Source organism: Mya arenaria, chromosome 8 (assembly GCF_026914265.1).
Source record: "Mya arenaria isolate MELC-2E11 chromosome 8, ASM2691426v1".
Lineage (NCBI taxonomy): Eukaryota > Metazoa > Mollusca > Bivalvia > Myida > Myidae > Mya > Mya arenaria.
The window spans coordinates 54,568,366-54,584,610 of NC_069129.1; the positions used below are offsets into that span (position 1 = coordinate 54,568,366).

At 33.2% G+C, this 16,245-nt stretch overlaps 1 protein-coding gene across 1 annotated transcript; it reads left to right on the top strand.

Annotated features, from left to right (window-relative positions):
* Positions 1 to 73: 73 nt before the first annotated feature.
* Positions 74 to 15,270, top strand: LOC128242067 (acyloxyacyl hydrolase-like). Its single transcript, XM_052959103.1, has 19 exons — positions 74 to 187; positions 1,153 to 1,309; positions 1,438 to 1,537; positions 1,923 to 1,985; positions 2,385 to 2,449; positions 3,444 to 3,504; positions 5,200 to 5,270; positions 6,062 to 6,110; positions 6,600 to 6,743; positions 7,053 to 7,122; positions 7,931 to 8,053; positions 8,929 to 8,968; positions 10,054 to 10,128; positions 10,578 to 10,653; positions 12,091 to 12,246; positions 12,861 to 12,920; positions 13,171 to 13,273; positions 13,505 to 13,581; positions 14,472 to 15,270. The coding sequence occupies exons 1-19, from the start codon at positions 82 to 84 to the stop codon at positions 14,601 to 14,603; spliced, it is 1,728 nt and encodes a 575-aa protein (XP_052815063.1). The 5' UTR covers positions 74 to 81; the 3' UTR covers positions 14,604 to 15,270.
* The last annotated feature ends 975 nt before the right edge of the window (positions 15,271 to 16,245 follow it).

A 16,245-nucleotide genomic window follows, 5' to 3' on the forward strand; every position in this document is an offset into this window, starting at 1 on the left:
ACAAGCGTTTATGAACACGATGATCAAGTCACATGCTTTCTGAAAAATAGATAAATGTCACATGATACGACCTCAGACAAAATGGAGGATCGCTTGAAAATGAAGTTTTTGTTGACTTTATCTTTTGTTCTTTTTTGCTTTGCTGGTCCATGTCATGCTGATGTTAATGGTGGTTCTACGTGTGCAGGTATTTTTTTCCTATTTGGTGCAAACATATATCAGTTAAATTAATGTAAAATATTGATTGAATTGTTGACACCTTAGTCACACAGACGTTGACATTACCCACCCTATGGCCACACCCCTCCTTAAAAAAAAATAAGTTAATTTTCTTTACCAAAATTATTTGAAACATGATCATCTTTCACAAAACCTATGATATCAACCAAAAATAACTTGAACCCCCCCCCCCCAAAAAAAAAAAATACTAATTAAAGGTTGACATGTTAAAGCTGCACTCTCACAGATTGAATGTTTTGACAACTTTTGTATTTTTTGTCTTGGAACGTGCCATTTTTTTTTTCGATATCCATGGAAACCAGTTAAATAACACTTCTGACAAAAATAGATCGCAGATATTTATTTTTAAGTCTAAATAGTTATGTTTAATGCATTTTTAAACCATTAGTAACGGCCATAAAACATTTTTTGAATGGAAATATGAAAATCTACAATCTGATTTTTAGTCAGCAATCTTATATCATTGTTTTGCAGATATTTATGTAAAAATTTGCTCTATCCAAGACAAAAAATAAAAATGTTGTAAAAATGGTAAATCTGTGAGTGTGCAGCTTTAAGACCCTTGTACAGAGGATCGTGATTTGGTAAAGCTCGTGACTAACTTATTTTTTTAACCAATTGTCTCCAAACAACTTGCATTCTTCTCAGATTGAGAAAATAATAAAGTTTCAGAAAATGTACAACTTCAATACATTTCCATCAACAAAATGAATATTTTAAGACCCAATCTCCGAAAAACCCTGGGTAGGAAATTCAAAATCAGCATCAGAATCTGTGTTTTTTCAACAAAAAAGTGTTTGTTTCGTCAAATAAAACAAACAAGAGAAGTTCAGGGCAAAGTGACTCACTGAATTGATAACTGAACTTTTCATGTATTCATGTGTTATAATACTTGTTATTATCCTTGACCAGCTTGTGATGTGGTGCTGGGTTTGGTGGAGCAGACATCGGCTATTCACAATGAGTCCCTTGTAAAGGCTCTGGAGCGCATCTGTAATTACCTGCCAGATGATTTCCAGAAGTCATGCAAAGTCTTCCTCGAATACATAGGACCCATTCTTATCACCATGTTAGTAACTTTTGGTTATAATTTACTTGTACATGTTAATATCATAATTTATATCAAGGTTAAACTGCAACCTGTATTTTCCAATGTTTTTTGTATTCTATATTGTATTTTTTGTCTCCATATTTCAGAGTTGAGGATCGGGACACTCCTGACGTGATCTGTTCCAAGCTGGGCCTTTGTACAGCGGAAACTGGACCTCAGTGTACACTCTTTCCACTGAAACCTGGGGTGCGTGCCATTTTCATTTCCTGTCAGTCCACCAATAAGGCAACTAGTATGCAATTAAGGCCACAATCAATTAAGGCCCATGAAAGTCATCAATTTAAAAATACTTTGTTTGGCCTAACCAAACAAACATTTTATATATATTGAGGCCTTTTTGAAGAGTTTTACTACTGTGATTGATATGACAGTCTTTTGTAAAGTGTTAACTTTTGTCACAGAACATGTAACTCATCAAATTAAATTATTTGATTTTAGGCTCAGTTTAATCCTAATTTGTTCACAAGGAGTAAGTCACTCTGTTGGGCTAGTTAGATAGCAGTGTTAAAATGCAAAAGATAGGATTGTCATTTTTGTTACTTGTATTAAATTTTCAATTTTTTTTTTACAGACAAAGCTTCACCATTACAGTCAAGATCCTGTCCTTGTGCAGAAGACCAAGCATTTGGATATGGTTTGTAGTTCTATTGTTTCGACGATCGATTATAGTGGGAAATCGATCAAAAAGATCATTATTGGCGACTATTTGATATAATCAGCTCCAATATTTGATAATGGATAGTAAATGTCCAGATTCCCAACACTAGTTTATATCACATGGATTGTGAAGTGGACTAGTATGAAATATTCTATAAACGGATAACTGCATGTATTAATTTAGCAAAAAGGAGGTTAGCAGGCATAGTAGTATTTATAACAATTAAGATTATGGCAAATGCTTTTGTATTCCATTCATTCAAATAGTTTTCAATGACATACAATGATTCAAATAGTTTTCAATGACATACAATGCATTAGATATTAGTAGAGCAATCTTTGTTTATCACTCGAGCTGTTTTATCAATTATTGCAGCCCAAAGTTGGTGTGAAGATTTGTGATTTTCCAGGAATCAAAGAAATATGCAATTGGATTGATGAGTAAGTTACACCTACCAACATTCACATGATTAAAAGAAGACTTGTTACAGACTAGATGTCTGACAGGATAGGGTTCTAGATAAAGAGCTTTAGGAGGGTGCAGCACCCTGCCATGTTTGGTAGCATCCTGAGACCATCATGTGCACCCTTTTGTCTTTAGAGAATTGAATGCTTTAGATAATCATGTTTTTCCTTTGTTTTGTTTTAAAACGTATATATGATCTAAATACACACAAACTTACTGTAATTTATCTGGGAGTTGAAACCTAAAACTACCTAATACAACCCATTTCCATTTTTTTTGGTCAAATTTATAATATTTTTGTTCCTCTCAGCCCGATACAATGTGCTCTTTCACTCTCAGCACCTTGTCCCTTTTCTGCAGCAATGTTCTGTTATTGAAGCCAGGCTGTTACCCTATATTGATACTGTATTCTATTAACAAACTTGTTGCAGCCTTATACAACTAAGGCAATACCAAATTGATTCTACGTATAACATTCAGATCCAATTTTAAAATCTACAACAATCAGGAAAAAAGAAACAATGTGCATTCGGGAATAAAACCCTCTTAAATGGCCTTTTCTCTGTATTACATATACCATTGATAGCAGACTTCACAAATGAAAATTATGAAGAATGCATCAAATACATTTGCAGGGCTGTACAGTTAAAATTTAGCTTTACTCTTTGTATGGTATATTTCTTGACTCTGATCATTGTTATTTTTATAACTAAGCTCTAGAAAAACATTTTTATATGTTAATTAAGATTTTGGTATATGTTTGTTTTTTTATTCGAAAGGCTAAAAAACCTAACCACCCTATGATGCTAACACAGAATGATTTTTACTTACATATCCTTATCTCATAACTGTCTTCACAACATTGGACTTACTTTTAATCATTACAATGAGACATATGAATCATAAAACACATAACAATGTTAAATATTTGCTACTTAATGTCACTCACTGAAATCATGAAATTTTCAGTATATTTTCCAACCATGAACCAGCAGTGGACCTGGATGGAGATAAACACAGTCCTTACGAGGTACTAGAGGCAGGCTTAATGCCAGACATTATTCTGTCTGTTTATGTGAAGTGAAGTTATGTGCTAAGCTCAGTGGCCATGATTACAAACAATCCCAATTCTGAGATCAGACTCAAGTTTCAAAGCAGCATATGTTCATTGTTGATGATAAAATTTGATGAATATATGATTATTAATGTAATTATAACTATTTAAAGTTGCTAAAAAAAGTACATTTATTTTTGTTACACAAATAGAAAATTGGTGATGGTTTTTGATATATTGAAAGTGCTTTTTTTGAGTCTAGACTCAAGCTGTTAATCATGGCCCAGATTTTGGAGATATTTTATTGTCCTCATGTGTAAATGATTTAAAATTGAATGTTGTCAAAAGTCATGTTAAACAAATTTTTCTGGAGAATATCTTGTATATTTACATTTCCATTTAATGGCTCCTCTATCTATTAAGGAATGGTATAATGTTCTTTATTCCTGCTATATTTAAATTTATCAAATTAAATTTGTTTAGTTTTAAATTTTGAAATATGTCTTTTCCAATGAAAAAAAAGCACATGTTCTAATAATTGAATAGTTCTATCTTTTTTAATATATATGCAAAAAGCTACAGAAACATGCTCAGTAGCAAAAAGTTTAAACATAAACCCGGTATAGTGGCAATGGGCAAACGCCAAAGACATAGAACACAAAATCACAAACAAGAAACATAGAACAGCACAAAACTCTACAAAAAGCACAGTGCATAAATACTATATATATATATATATATATATATATATATATATATATATATATATATATATATATATATATATATATATATATATATAATTGGTATGTTTATCAAGAATTGTTAGGTACCGCCTTGGAACGGTCAGTAAAATGTAAATTTACTGGGGGTTTATACCAGTTTATGTGCACAAACCTCACTCTTATCCCAACAATTCTTAATAAAGATAAAACGCAAAAGGTAAATCTTATCAAAGTATGCATTAACTTGAGGAAACTTATCAATAAAACAAATATTAATAAAAAACGAAAAGATAAACCCCAAGTACTTCAATGATTAGAGATCCCAACTCTATCTGCAGACGGATGGAAACAATTCAGAGCACCTAATGCAAATACTTTTCAAAGAAACGATGCAGTCATCGTTAGAAACCAAAAACATCACACACAGTCTGCCTTATAAAATAAAAGTTTTAAAACTTTGTGATCATAGAGTTTCATAATAAAAAGCATCATTGTACTAAAACTGGGAACAAATAAAGAAAAACAAATTGTATATGCTATTCTCTCCTTCCAAATGATTTGAAAACGTAAAATATTTGAAGAAAATTAAGTCACAGCCAAAACACTCTGAGTCAGTCAACACGTGTCCGCCAAAAAAGGTTTTAACGATAACATGAATTAGCAAATTCTTCATAAAAATCAAAGCACTGAAAGTTAAGTTATGAAAGGATGCTATATTACTTTTTTAAGACTTTTACTGTATAACATGTATTCTAGCTGAGGCCATACAATGTAACTTACATCTGTTTACCAGACCTCATGTGCTTCTCGTATGTTCCTCTGTCTTAATGTGCCATGCTTCTGTTTCTCAGACCCAATGTTCCTATCCTATCATAATATGTTCCTCTGCCCAAATGTGTCTATTGTCTATTCCTCAGACCCAATATGTCTATTGTTTATTCCTCAGACTCTACGTGGCTACTCATGGCGTGGCAAGGACTGTGATGATCGACTGACCGGTGTCCATCCTGGGGCCAGGTATTTACCTGTGTTCAATATTTTACTCCTGTAAAAATAATCTTTTTGTTAAATTTACTCAACAAAAGTTGGGCAAAAGAAGACAACAAAAATACACTTATGTATAGCAAAGTTATACAAACATGATAAAACTTTGTTCATTAAAAGAAGAATTCTTTCATCATACATTTAGCTTGTCTATTTGTCGATGGAATGGATGAAATCATTGTCATACAATGTAGCTTTGTGTAGATGTTATTGGTGTCGACATGAGAAACTTTGGCTAAAACATATGGATACTCACATAAAATTTTGTTCACACTGTCATGTCCTTTGACTATAAGCTAATGGCTATAACCTTTCAAAAGTGTTGTGTTATGCAAACCAGCATTGGAACCCGCTTTCAGAGGTCTTGTATTGAATATTGGCCCAGAACACTTCCGGCATATGGCGTCATTAAAACACAGTGATCTGTAATTTGTGATTGAAATAATATTTTTTAATTATGTTTTACATGTTATACTGTACTGCCTATTATTCTGACATAATTAAGCTAAAAGCAATCTGTAATTCTTTATATAATACCTATAAGAGGTAAAATTTAACAAGTTTTTTTTTTTACAAAGTCTGAATGTAAAATTCTACATTACAATAATTACATTTCTATACCTATAATGTATCAAGTACCAGCCCATTTTGCATGACATGTATAGAATGACATGATAATAGAACATTCCTAAATTGATTTGAAAATAAATTAATTAGCAAAAATTACATGCTCATGATGTGTATGGTTATTACTTTATTTTCAGGACCATTAATGATGATATTAACATGGACTCCAACTGTAACGGAGTAAAGGTAAACTGAGGCATCAATATTTAAGATTTTTTTTAAAACCTATAGTCTTGTCCACCCACAGCTTTGAAAAAACTACATATCAACATGTACACTTTACTTGTATATAATATGTAAACTTATTGTATTTTTTTAATGTATATGTATAAAAGGAAATTGATATAAATAATTGTTGAATTCTGTTTGTACTCTGAATTACTCAGACACCCTATGAGAATATGTTTTTGGCTTGTCTGTGATGTAAAAGTTATTGTCAAAGCCTTGGTATTGCTGTCCAATATATTTTTATGAAGCTTGGTGCACATGTTGCCAAAGATAATACCAACATGAGTAGCAAGACCCTTAAGTCTGGCTTAAATAAGTATTGAGTTACGCCTCTTGTTTGTCTGTAATGAAAGACAAGTGTTAATTTTGATTTTACCGGGCTCTTTGTGAGGGCTTCAAGCCCATGGGTATTGCCGATTTATTTATCTGTTTCACATTCCCTGCTAGGGTCTTGACCCCACAACCCAAATGCCCTATGAGAAGGTGTTGTGTGAGGGTTCAGAGCCCCGTGGTATTGCCGTGCTGGGTGACTCGATCAGCGCCCACTTCCACCTGCCACGGGAATGGTTCAATGCAACAGAGTTGTCAACGGTATAGTGTTGTTGTAGTATTAGTATATTTAAAATTTATAGCACTGAATTTTTTTTTTAAACATACAAATAATATGCAATTGTTTCGTGCTGGTTGTTACTATAAGGTGTATAATTTTTTTACAAAAACAGATATAGGACCAAATGTCCCATAAGGAATGTGCTTTTTAGAGTTATAAATTGTCTGACTGCATTAAGTTAAATTATGCACATAAAGAACAGTCATATTTCTTGAACATATTTATGTAATTGATGGATTGTTGACATGTTTCAATATAATTACACATTTTTTCGATGTAATCCTTTCCAGGCTGTGTTTGAAGGGCTCCCATACATCGGAGAAAATGAGCTTGACTGGCCGGCATTCTCGTATGCTACAGGTTTGTGTTGGCCCCAATTTCTCAAAAGTTCTTAAGCGTATTAAGCTCACGTATCTATTTCATGAAGCCAAATTTGATACTTGACCTTGATTTTGTTACAGAAAAATAGTTAACAGTGATTATCGTAAAGATGGTTTCCATTTAAAGATCAAAAAGCCTTAAAGATGCACTCTTACTCCCAAATAAGATTTATATACCCAAAAAGATGAATAAATGTTGAAAACAATGGTTCTTACGAAGAATACCAGGTCAAATTTGAAAGAAAGGTGTAAAAAACATGGTTTTTCTACCTTATGAGACTATAGAAGATCACAGTCAATCTTTTAGCATTCACCAATCATTTAATATTTTGTGTTTTCAGCTATTAAATACACAGTTACAATCTTGTTATCAGTATCAAATATTTTCTATAAATGCATTATTTAGTGAGTAGTTAAAGGTTCATCACCCAAACTCTATGTTTGTTATACATACGGTATGTGCATGTATTGATTTTGAATAAGAGTGTCACTTTAAGAATATAAATATTACACAAATTATATCAAACAAACTTAGTGTGCTAAGCTTAATCTTGTTATACGGAACAGAAGATATTTCGAGAAATTAGGGCCTGCTGGTCTGTGGCAGATATTAATACACTTAATTATGTTGAAAATATTGAGTTTAAAAATGAAAACATTTAATAATAGTTTTTTCTTGATTTTCTACTGTTTAACTGCAAACTGCTTGATCTCTCAAATATTTCAGTTTTATATTCAATTTTTATAACTCAGTAAACCAATGGTTTATGCACGTTCTGTTTATTTAGGATTCATGAATGCCACAGACACATTGCGGAAAGTTATCCATGGCCCGACGGACTCTGTGTACTTGCGAATGTGGGAGAGAAACAGGTGTAACTTCCGTGACTACCAGAACATCGCCGTCAATGGTGAGATACTTGAAAAGAACTATGATACATAAATCCAAGATACAAGATTATTATGTGTGCATTTGCTTCCAATCGTTTGAGCAAGTGGGTTGGATACATTGAAAAGATCCTGAAGCTTAAAAATGTATGATCAGGCATGGCTTCTGAATCCATTTAGTTGCCCTCCTAAGCCTGCACACTGCATATGAAATACTGATAAAGCTGGCTTTTATTATTGTTATAACTTAGTTAGGCCACAAATTTGTTATGTGTTTTCTGACCCATTCTTTAAAAATACATGCAATTTGATATTATTTAGCCTGCTGTGGTGAGATATTTTTTTTCTTCTCAATTTTCATCATAATATTAAGGGCACAGTTACCGCCCTGAAGGATGTCTCCTGTATATTTGTGTATTACAATTTTTAATTTTTTTACTGGCTTAGCTGATTTGGACAGAAATAAAAAAAATGAAAGAAATTGGACCAATTTTTTAGCCATTTACTGTTGCTGAAACTGGTCAAAATCGCTCATACCGGCAAATTTTTGGTTTGAAGAAGAACAAAGTCAGAAAATGAGATGTCCAACCTATCAAGACACAAAAATGTGTCTAGGGAAATGCCAAACAAACCATAACTTTACTGGTTTAAAACCATGGCAAAGCATTTGAAATCTGCCTTATTACATTTAAGGTTAAAAAATTTCACTCATTCTGATATTTTATTATACTCAAAAAGCCAGTGGAACTGAACTTTGCTGTGTGACCCGTAGTAATAATTATTAAGTATTAAAAATTAGCATTGCAAAATTCTTACCGGTATAACAAAAGATTGTATAAATAGTTAGATACTGAAATAAAGCTTGCACTGTTGTATGATTGTATGCCTGCATGGTTAGGTGCGAGATCAGGTGCAATGGCTGATACCATTGAAAAAAGGTAAGACTCCTCCAACACAGCTGTGTTAACAAACCTAAACCGGCAAAACCTATGATATTCAGGTACATGCATTGCAAGAATAACAACCTTCTGCCCTTGGTGTATACCAGTTTGTTTTTAACCTTGAGTGTGAAGACAGCAGTAAGCTGATATGGATCACACTTGAGTCTGTTTCCTGGTTAGAAACCAGTACGGTACTCAAGTCCTTTATGTGAGGTCAAGAGGACATTCCTCTATTGGGGCTCAAACCCATCACCTCTTGGGTGAGAGATGCACACCTTAACCACTACACCAAGCACTTTCAAGCCTCCTGCCTAAATCTAGCACTACTGAATCTAATGGCTCAAAACTAGCCATTTGCTCTGATAATCGCATGGCTTTGTGACATAATGTATGTAAGTATGTTGAAAACTTACCTGTGTGTAAACATGTTGATAGTGAAGGTTGCTTATTAACATGCTTGCCTTGTCATAAGAACGAATGGCTGCCTCCAGTAAGAGTAAAATTATGGTTCTTGACTAAGTTAAAAGTTGTATATGAAGTATGGAATTTTGTGTCACGCCTTTTTAGATAAGTATATCAGCCATAGTTAATGAAAAGAATGGCCCTTGCTTTTTCCTTTTATTACAACCCCTGTACACCTATCATTATAAACCACAACTGCAATCAAGGGTCTGGGGTCCGTTTTGATGAGGGTTTGGGGGGATCTTAGTCATCATTAATATCTATTTTTGCTGTATATTTGTATATTTTGAAACATTAGCTAGTATTAATGATGAAACCCTTGTTTAATAAAAAATAAATACATCCATTTGTTTTCATTTGTTGATCCTTAATTGAAATGGGTCCTTGCATAAGAATTGCAAGGTACCAATATTGTTACAGAGCCAGACATTGAATTTTCAACATTTTCACTAGTACTGGGTATTTGACTGTACAATATATGACTTTGAACAAAAGTAAAACTAAGACTGGTTTACCATATTGTGGATAAAATCAGTCAAATAAGAGGGCCCATAGTGCATTTTTTTTCTTCTCTAAAATGCAGATATTCATAACTGAGGTAAATCTTGCGTTTATTTCAGCCTGTATCGTAACAAAACTGGAGACTACCCACTGATTGTCTATTACGCGCTGGTCGGAAATGATGTCTGTAATGGGTAAATGAACAATGAAGTATTATTTTCGTGGTGTAATATTTTTGCCAAAGACTAATGTTATATATTCAGCAAGGTTTAAATGTTGCTTTATGTGTTTACTGATTATTAGCCTGGTGAGAGTCATGTTAACAAAGAAATTAAGGAAAAATTAGATTAAACAACATGTACATTTTTATACAGTTGAAACTCGCTATGTCAAACTCTGTTTATCTTGATGAATATTTTGGGTTCAGTTTGACATGTTTTGTATTATGGTTACCAGTATATCGAATGTTTGTTATCTTGAAGTATTTCCCAAGGTCCTGACAACTTCGACATACGAGTTTTGACTGTAAAAAAATTGCAGTAGAGTATATTTTGTTCCTTTTTATTTTCCATTTAAATTAATTCATAAAAATATTTCGTTGTTATTCCTGTATGTATTAAGAACATACCGGTCCTTTTTTCAGGCACCCGGACACTATTAACCATATGACCAAACCAGATGAGATGAAGGAGAATGCATTGAAGACTTTGGCATTTTTGGTAAGATGCTTTTGGAGTGAAAGAGTTGAACATAACTGAAAAATATTCATTACGTTAACATTTAATTTGTTCTCAAGTACAATACATATATTTACACTAGTGGCAAGAACCACTACTCTGGCTAATATATTTTTTGAGTTATTCCCCTTGATCAGCGGCAAAACAGAGAATGGTAAGTTGGTTTTATCAGTGTTCTTGTTGGAGCTTCAGTTTTAGTTTTGAATACCTACTTTAGTAAAAGAAAAGGAAAACAATGGCATTAGTAATCAATTTATTCAGATTTATTAAAAGAACAATTGTATTTGACAGACTTCTTCAAAGCTGGAATGCTGTGAAAAATTTAAGTTTAAGCATTACTGTAACAATATGAGTTGGTACAAGAAAAAATCAGCTACATAAGATTATAAGCAATTTTCGGTATTACTCACTGATCCCAATCACATGTTCAATAGCCTTGGATATTGATTCAATTTTAGTTTGACTGTTCTTCAAAGAGAACAGTTGATGTAGTGTCATAGCCTCAGTGTTGTTGTTGTTGTTGTTGTGGTCAGCATAGACCTGTTAACACTATAACCTTGTAACTCAATATTTATTCAATACATTTGAAGGAATCTTGGTATGTATGATGTGAGTGACAATATGGACATGTACAACAAGGACCATAACTCTTGTTTTATTAGTTGTTAAAGTGACACTCTTATTCAAAATCAATACATACACATGTATAACAAACATAAATTTTGACTGGTTAACCTTTGACTACTTACTAAATAATGCATTAATGGAAAATATTAAATACTAATAACAAGATTGTAACCATGTATTTAAAAGCAGAAAGCGCAAAAATATTAAATGATTGGTGAATGCTAAAAGATTTACTGTGGTCTACTATATAGTCTCATAATGTAGAAATACCTGTTTTATGCTCATTTCTTTTAAGTTAAACTCGGTATTCTTCATAAGTACAATTTATTAATCCTTTTTGGAATATTAAAACAATATTATAAATTTTGGTAAATCTTATTTGGGATTAAGAGTGCATCTTTAAGTTATTCCCCTTTTCAGACTGATTCAACAGTAGAGCATCGGTGTTCACTCAGCAATGGTCTTGTTTAAGTTCAATAAGTTTAAAAGATTTTTAGTTTGAAGAAATGAATATTAAGTTTTACGTGAAGTCACTCCTGTTAGCACGGGTTGTGGGAGAGCATGATCTTGTGTTGTGTGGGAAACCAGAGTACCCGGATAAAACCCACTTGTCTGGCTTGGTGAGCAATTACCAACCTCACATGCGCCCAGGCAGAGAATTGAGCCCGGATTGCCTTGGTGAGAAGCAAGACTTTAAGTGTGCTTACCACTGCGATAACCAGACAATCAATAGATTTTAGTTAATTTGTGAAGTACAGATGAAATGTTCTTAGCATACTTCGTTTCATACAGGACAGCATGTTGCCGATGGGAAGTTACGTGTTTCTGACAGGTCTGGCAGACGGTCGTGTCTTGTACAATAGTCTCAAGGACAGGATCCACCCTATTGGTGCATTAAGGAATGATGTCACATACGCTCACTTTTATGACTATTTTAACTGTCTAGAGGTAACTAGAAAACTATTCATGTTTGTGAATATATTGTTGAAATACTCTTTTGGAGATTTATGGCTATTCCTGTAACACATTTATCCAAAGGGTTGAAGACAATTACTTTCATGGTATTTGGTTGGTGTCTTTTGCTAAGGGCTATTCCAGTAAAACATATAACCCCAGGAGGGAAGGCAATTATTAAAATAGTATATGGGTGGGTGTCTTTTTTCGCTAATTTGGACCCAAAAGGGTAAATTTGCTTCTGGAGGGGGGTGGCATGATTTAAAATGGCCTTCCCCCGGGGGTAATATGTTTAAATGGAATAGCCCTAATTTGGACCTCAAAAAGATAAATTTGTTTTTGTAGGTGTGGATATAATAATAGTTTCCCCTGTGGAATACCCCTTAGATAGAAATTTATTGATCAACCTGTTTCTTTAAAAAAATAACAATGTAAGTTAAGACATTGGTTTTTGTAAACATGCTAGATTATGGCATTTAATACTCAAATAGTTTGGATTTTTGTTGTTTTTACCTGTTAGAATGAAATGGGAAGTACCTTTAGTAATTATCAAGATATAAAAATCAAACAATTATTTAAACGGACAAGTAAGTCTCATATTATTTCAGATCTCCCCCTGCACCGGGTGGATGAATACCAACCAGACACTCCGCGACCTTACCACTCAGGTAATATTACAAAAGAATGTTTAAAAAAAAAATGGCTTAAATTTTGAATTGTCTCTTTTAAAAGCTTGTCTGTTAACAAGGTATTGTGATAGTCTTGGTGCAATTTTAGTCATTGGTATCATCAACATCGTAGTGAAAAACCTTGAACATTGGCCTTAATTGAAAAATAATTCAAGACCATCGAACAAAAGCTATTGTGATTGTCTGCTGATAATAACATACATTATCTTACAAGGGGTATATTTTACAGAGAGCAAATGAATTGAGTGCCGTTCTGGAGAAGATAGCGAACACAAGTGCAGGAAACTACAAGAACTTCAAACTCTGGTACAATGAAAACCCGATCAACAAAGGTAAAAGCCAACCCACTAATCTAGGGCCATATTCAGTATAATTCTTATTCTTATCCTTAATAGACATGTCTGTTGATTCCATTCATTTTATTGGCCAAATAATTTTACAGGCCTATCAAAACACAGATTCTACTCTTCAATTTAAGTTAAATCTCTGTTGTTTATTGAAAAAAGACCCAGATGTGATTTAGTTCTGTCAGATGAAATTAACATCTCAAATAACTATTTCAGTTATTGATGAGTGGACGGCCCAGGGCAAGCAGGCCTGGGAACTCCTTGAGCCTGTGGATGGCTTCCACTCCAATCAGGTACATGATCATTATGATTATAGCTTCTGATGATGATTTTACCATGGTGTGAAAAAAAAGCAAACATTTCTCAACATTCAGAGTTTCTTTTGATATTTATTAGTTTTTATATTTGCTTTTTAATACAATTGTGAAACAAATTATTACCATAAACTACTCCACACACTCTTTGGCATGATTTTACACAACTTGTCAAGAGTGTGGTCTAGTGTAGTTAAAAAGATTACCTGGAAGGAGCTCTTTTATAACCTTGTTACTCAAAGAAATAAAATCAAGGTTTTTTCATCACAATGGTGTTGTTCTTGATTTCTGCTTACAAACACTCTAACCGTAGTCATAACTATATTAGATATAGTATTGAAGATATTAAAATGAAATTTGGTTTCTGGCTGCCAGAGTTGCCAGAGACAATAAGCACATGTATAGCAAGGTCCATAACTCTGGCTTTGATGATCATTGAGTTATGCCCCTTGTTGTCTAATAGAGGCAGACAAGCATTTGTGATCACTCCGCGGTGCTTTTGTCATGCACCATGACCATCAAAAAAACTTGATGGCCCAAAATTGTTGCAAAAATATTAGTTTTACTTACGGCTGAGGAATGTTTGCATGTACCAGGTACATGTGTAAGAGTATTTTTATCAAATACCATTTTGCCCTGCATGTTTGAATTTTCTGAATCAAAAACTAGTGATGGCGCGATGGTCAAATATAATCAAATAATTGTCAATGGACATCCAACATTGGCAATAATCATAAATGCTCATTGATAACCAATTTTCATCCAACTTTATTATTTAAAAACCATAATATCATGTGTAAAATATCATTTGAGGAGTTATAACATTTGTGCTATGAATGTTCAAAGATATATTTTCTGCTTGTTGACAGCTGGGTAATGTGCAAGTGGCTCGTGCAATATGGCAGGAGATGGAACAACAATGGCCGGAGGTCCTCGGCAAGGTCAACCCGAATAACGACAAGATAAGGGCCATATTTGGGGACCAGGGTGGATACAGATGATGCGAGAGATACAGGAAGATTACCTCGATATGAATCTGACATGATGCTCAACCTCCCTGATATTAATATTCATAACTGTTCAACCAATGGAGAGATTTTATAGTCACATGATTACTGTGAATAAACAAAAGCATTTGGACTTGGATTAAATATATTCCATTGTGAAACAAAGTAATAAATTATCGAGGGCGGTCGTAATCCGATTTATTTAAGCATCACATGATTTATGGGAATGCTATTATTTATGGTATTCATCATTATATTATGCAAACAGTTCTTTTGAATGCTTATAAAATTACCTCAATATGGAATTATGGGAATGTGAATACTTGATTAATTAATCGTGCTAATATTCCATTATAATATTGATAATTGCATTGAAGGCTAATATTTGTTGTATTCAACATGTATGTAATTATTATGTACCTGATTTTCACCTTATAACTATTAAATTTTGTACTCACATCGGCATGTACCATTCACAAGTGATGAAACCCGGGTATACAATGCTAGTCAATTTTTTGTGATATATATTCAAATACAATAATATGTGCAAGATATGTAGTAACCATAGTAACATAACTGTGATTATATGCTGTTGATCTTTATTTGTATCTGTATATTTCTGTATAATTGCATATATATATTAATAAAAATTTAAATATTATCATTTTGTTCCCTCCTTGTGCCATATTTCTCAGCAGACACTGGTTTGTATTCAACCTAAGAAGCTTTGAACAAGACATGCACATTTTCTGAGCATGTTTGTTTTGGTCGATTATCTCAGTTACGGTTCTTTGAATTCACCAAACATAGTTCACTTATAAGAGAGATGATATGACACTGCAAGTTTAGTAAATGTCAATTAGTGTCTGTTTCACTTATAAATGTGATTGTTGAGCATTAATGAACATGTGTGTATATGAAAACTTAACATAATATTAGAGATATTTTTGCCAGAAATGGAAGTTTTTAAAGAACCCTCGAATAGGAAAAATTGTATGAAAAAAAACCTTTTCTTGTTAAGAGAATAAAGAAACAGAATAACAAGCACTGGATAACATTAAAATGAATGACTTAGGGAAATGGCTTGTATCACTGTATTGAAATCCTAGTATCCATTATCAATAGGGGTCATCCGTTGGTAGTAAGTATAAGGTTAAATAATAGGCCCAAGTGATTATCAGTTATTGACCTTAACCTTTACTCTCTGAGCAATTGACAATAATGTTCATCTGCACCGAAACGGTTTTCAGCTCAAGGTCACAACAACCTTGACCATTTGAGCAAAAAAGGGTTCACCTGCTGGTCATGACCACCCTGCCTAACACGTTTGATGTCTCTGGGAACAAGAGTTCTTGTTCCTGATCAGTCACAAATAAATGTATAGACATACATTGAGATTGCTATTTGGAATTGGTTGGGTCATTGATGATAAAGTTACTTAGATGAAACAATTTCTGCTTAATAATTTTAGTTACAATTGATGGATACTGATGAAACCCCCAGAACCTTACCGGGCATGTGATTATGTCTTGCAATTTCTTTTTGATTCGGTTTTATTTTTTGCCAAAATCAGAAGAAAAAAAAATCTGTTTGCAATAAATTGAAGCAAGAAAACTTGGTATCCAGCAAATTTATA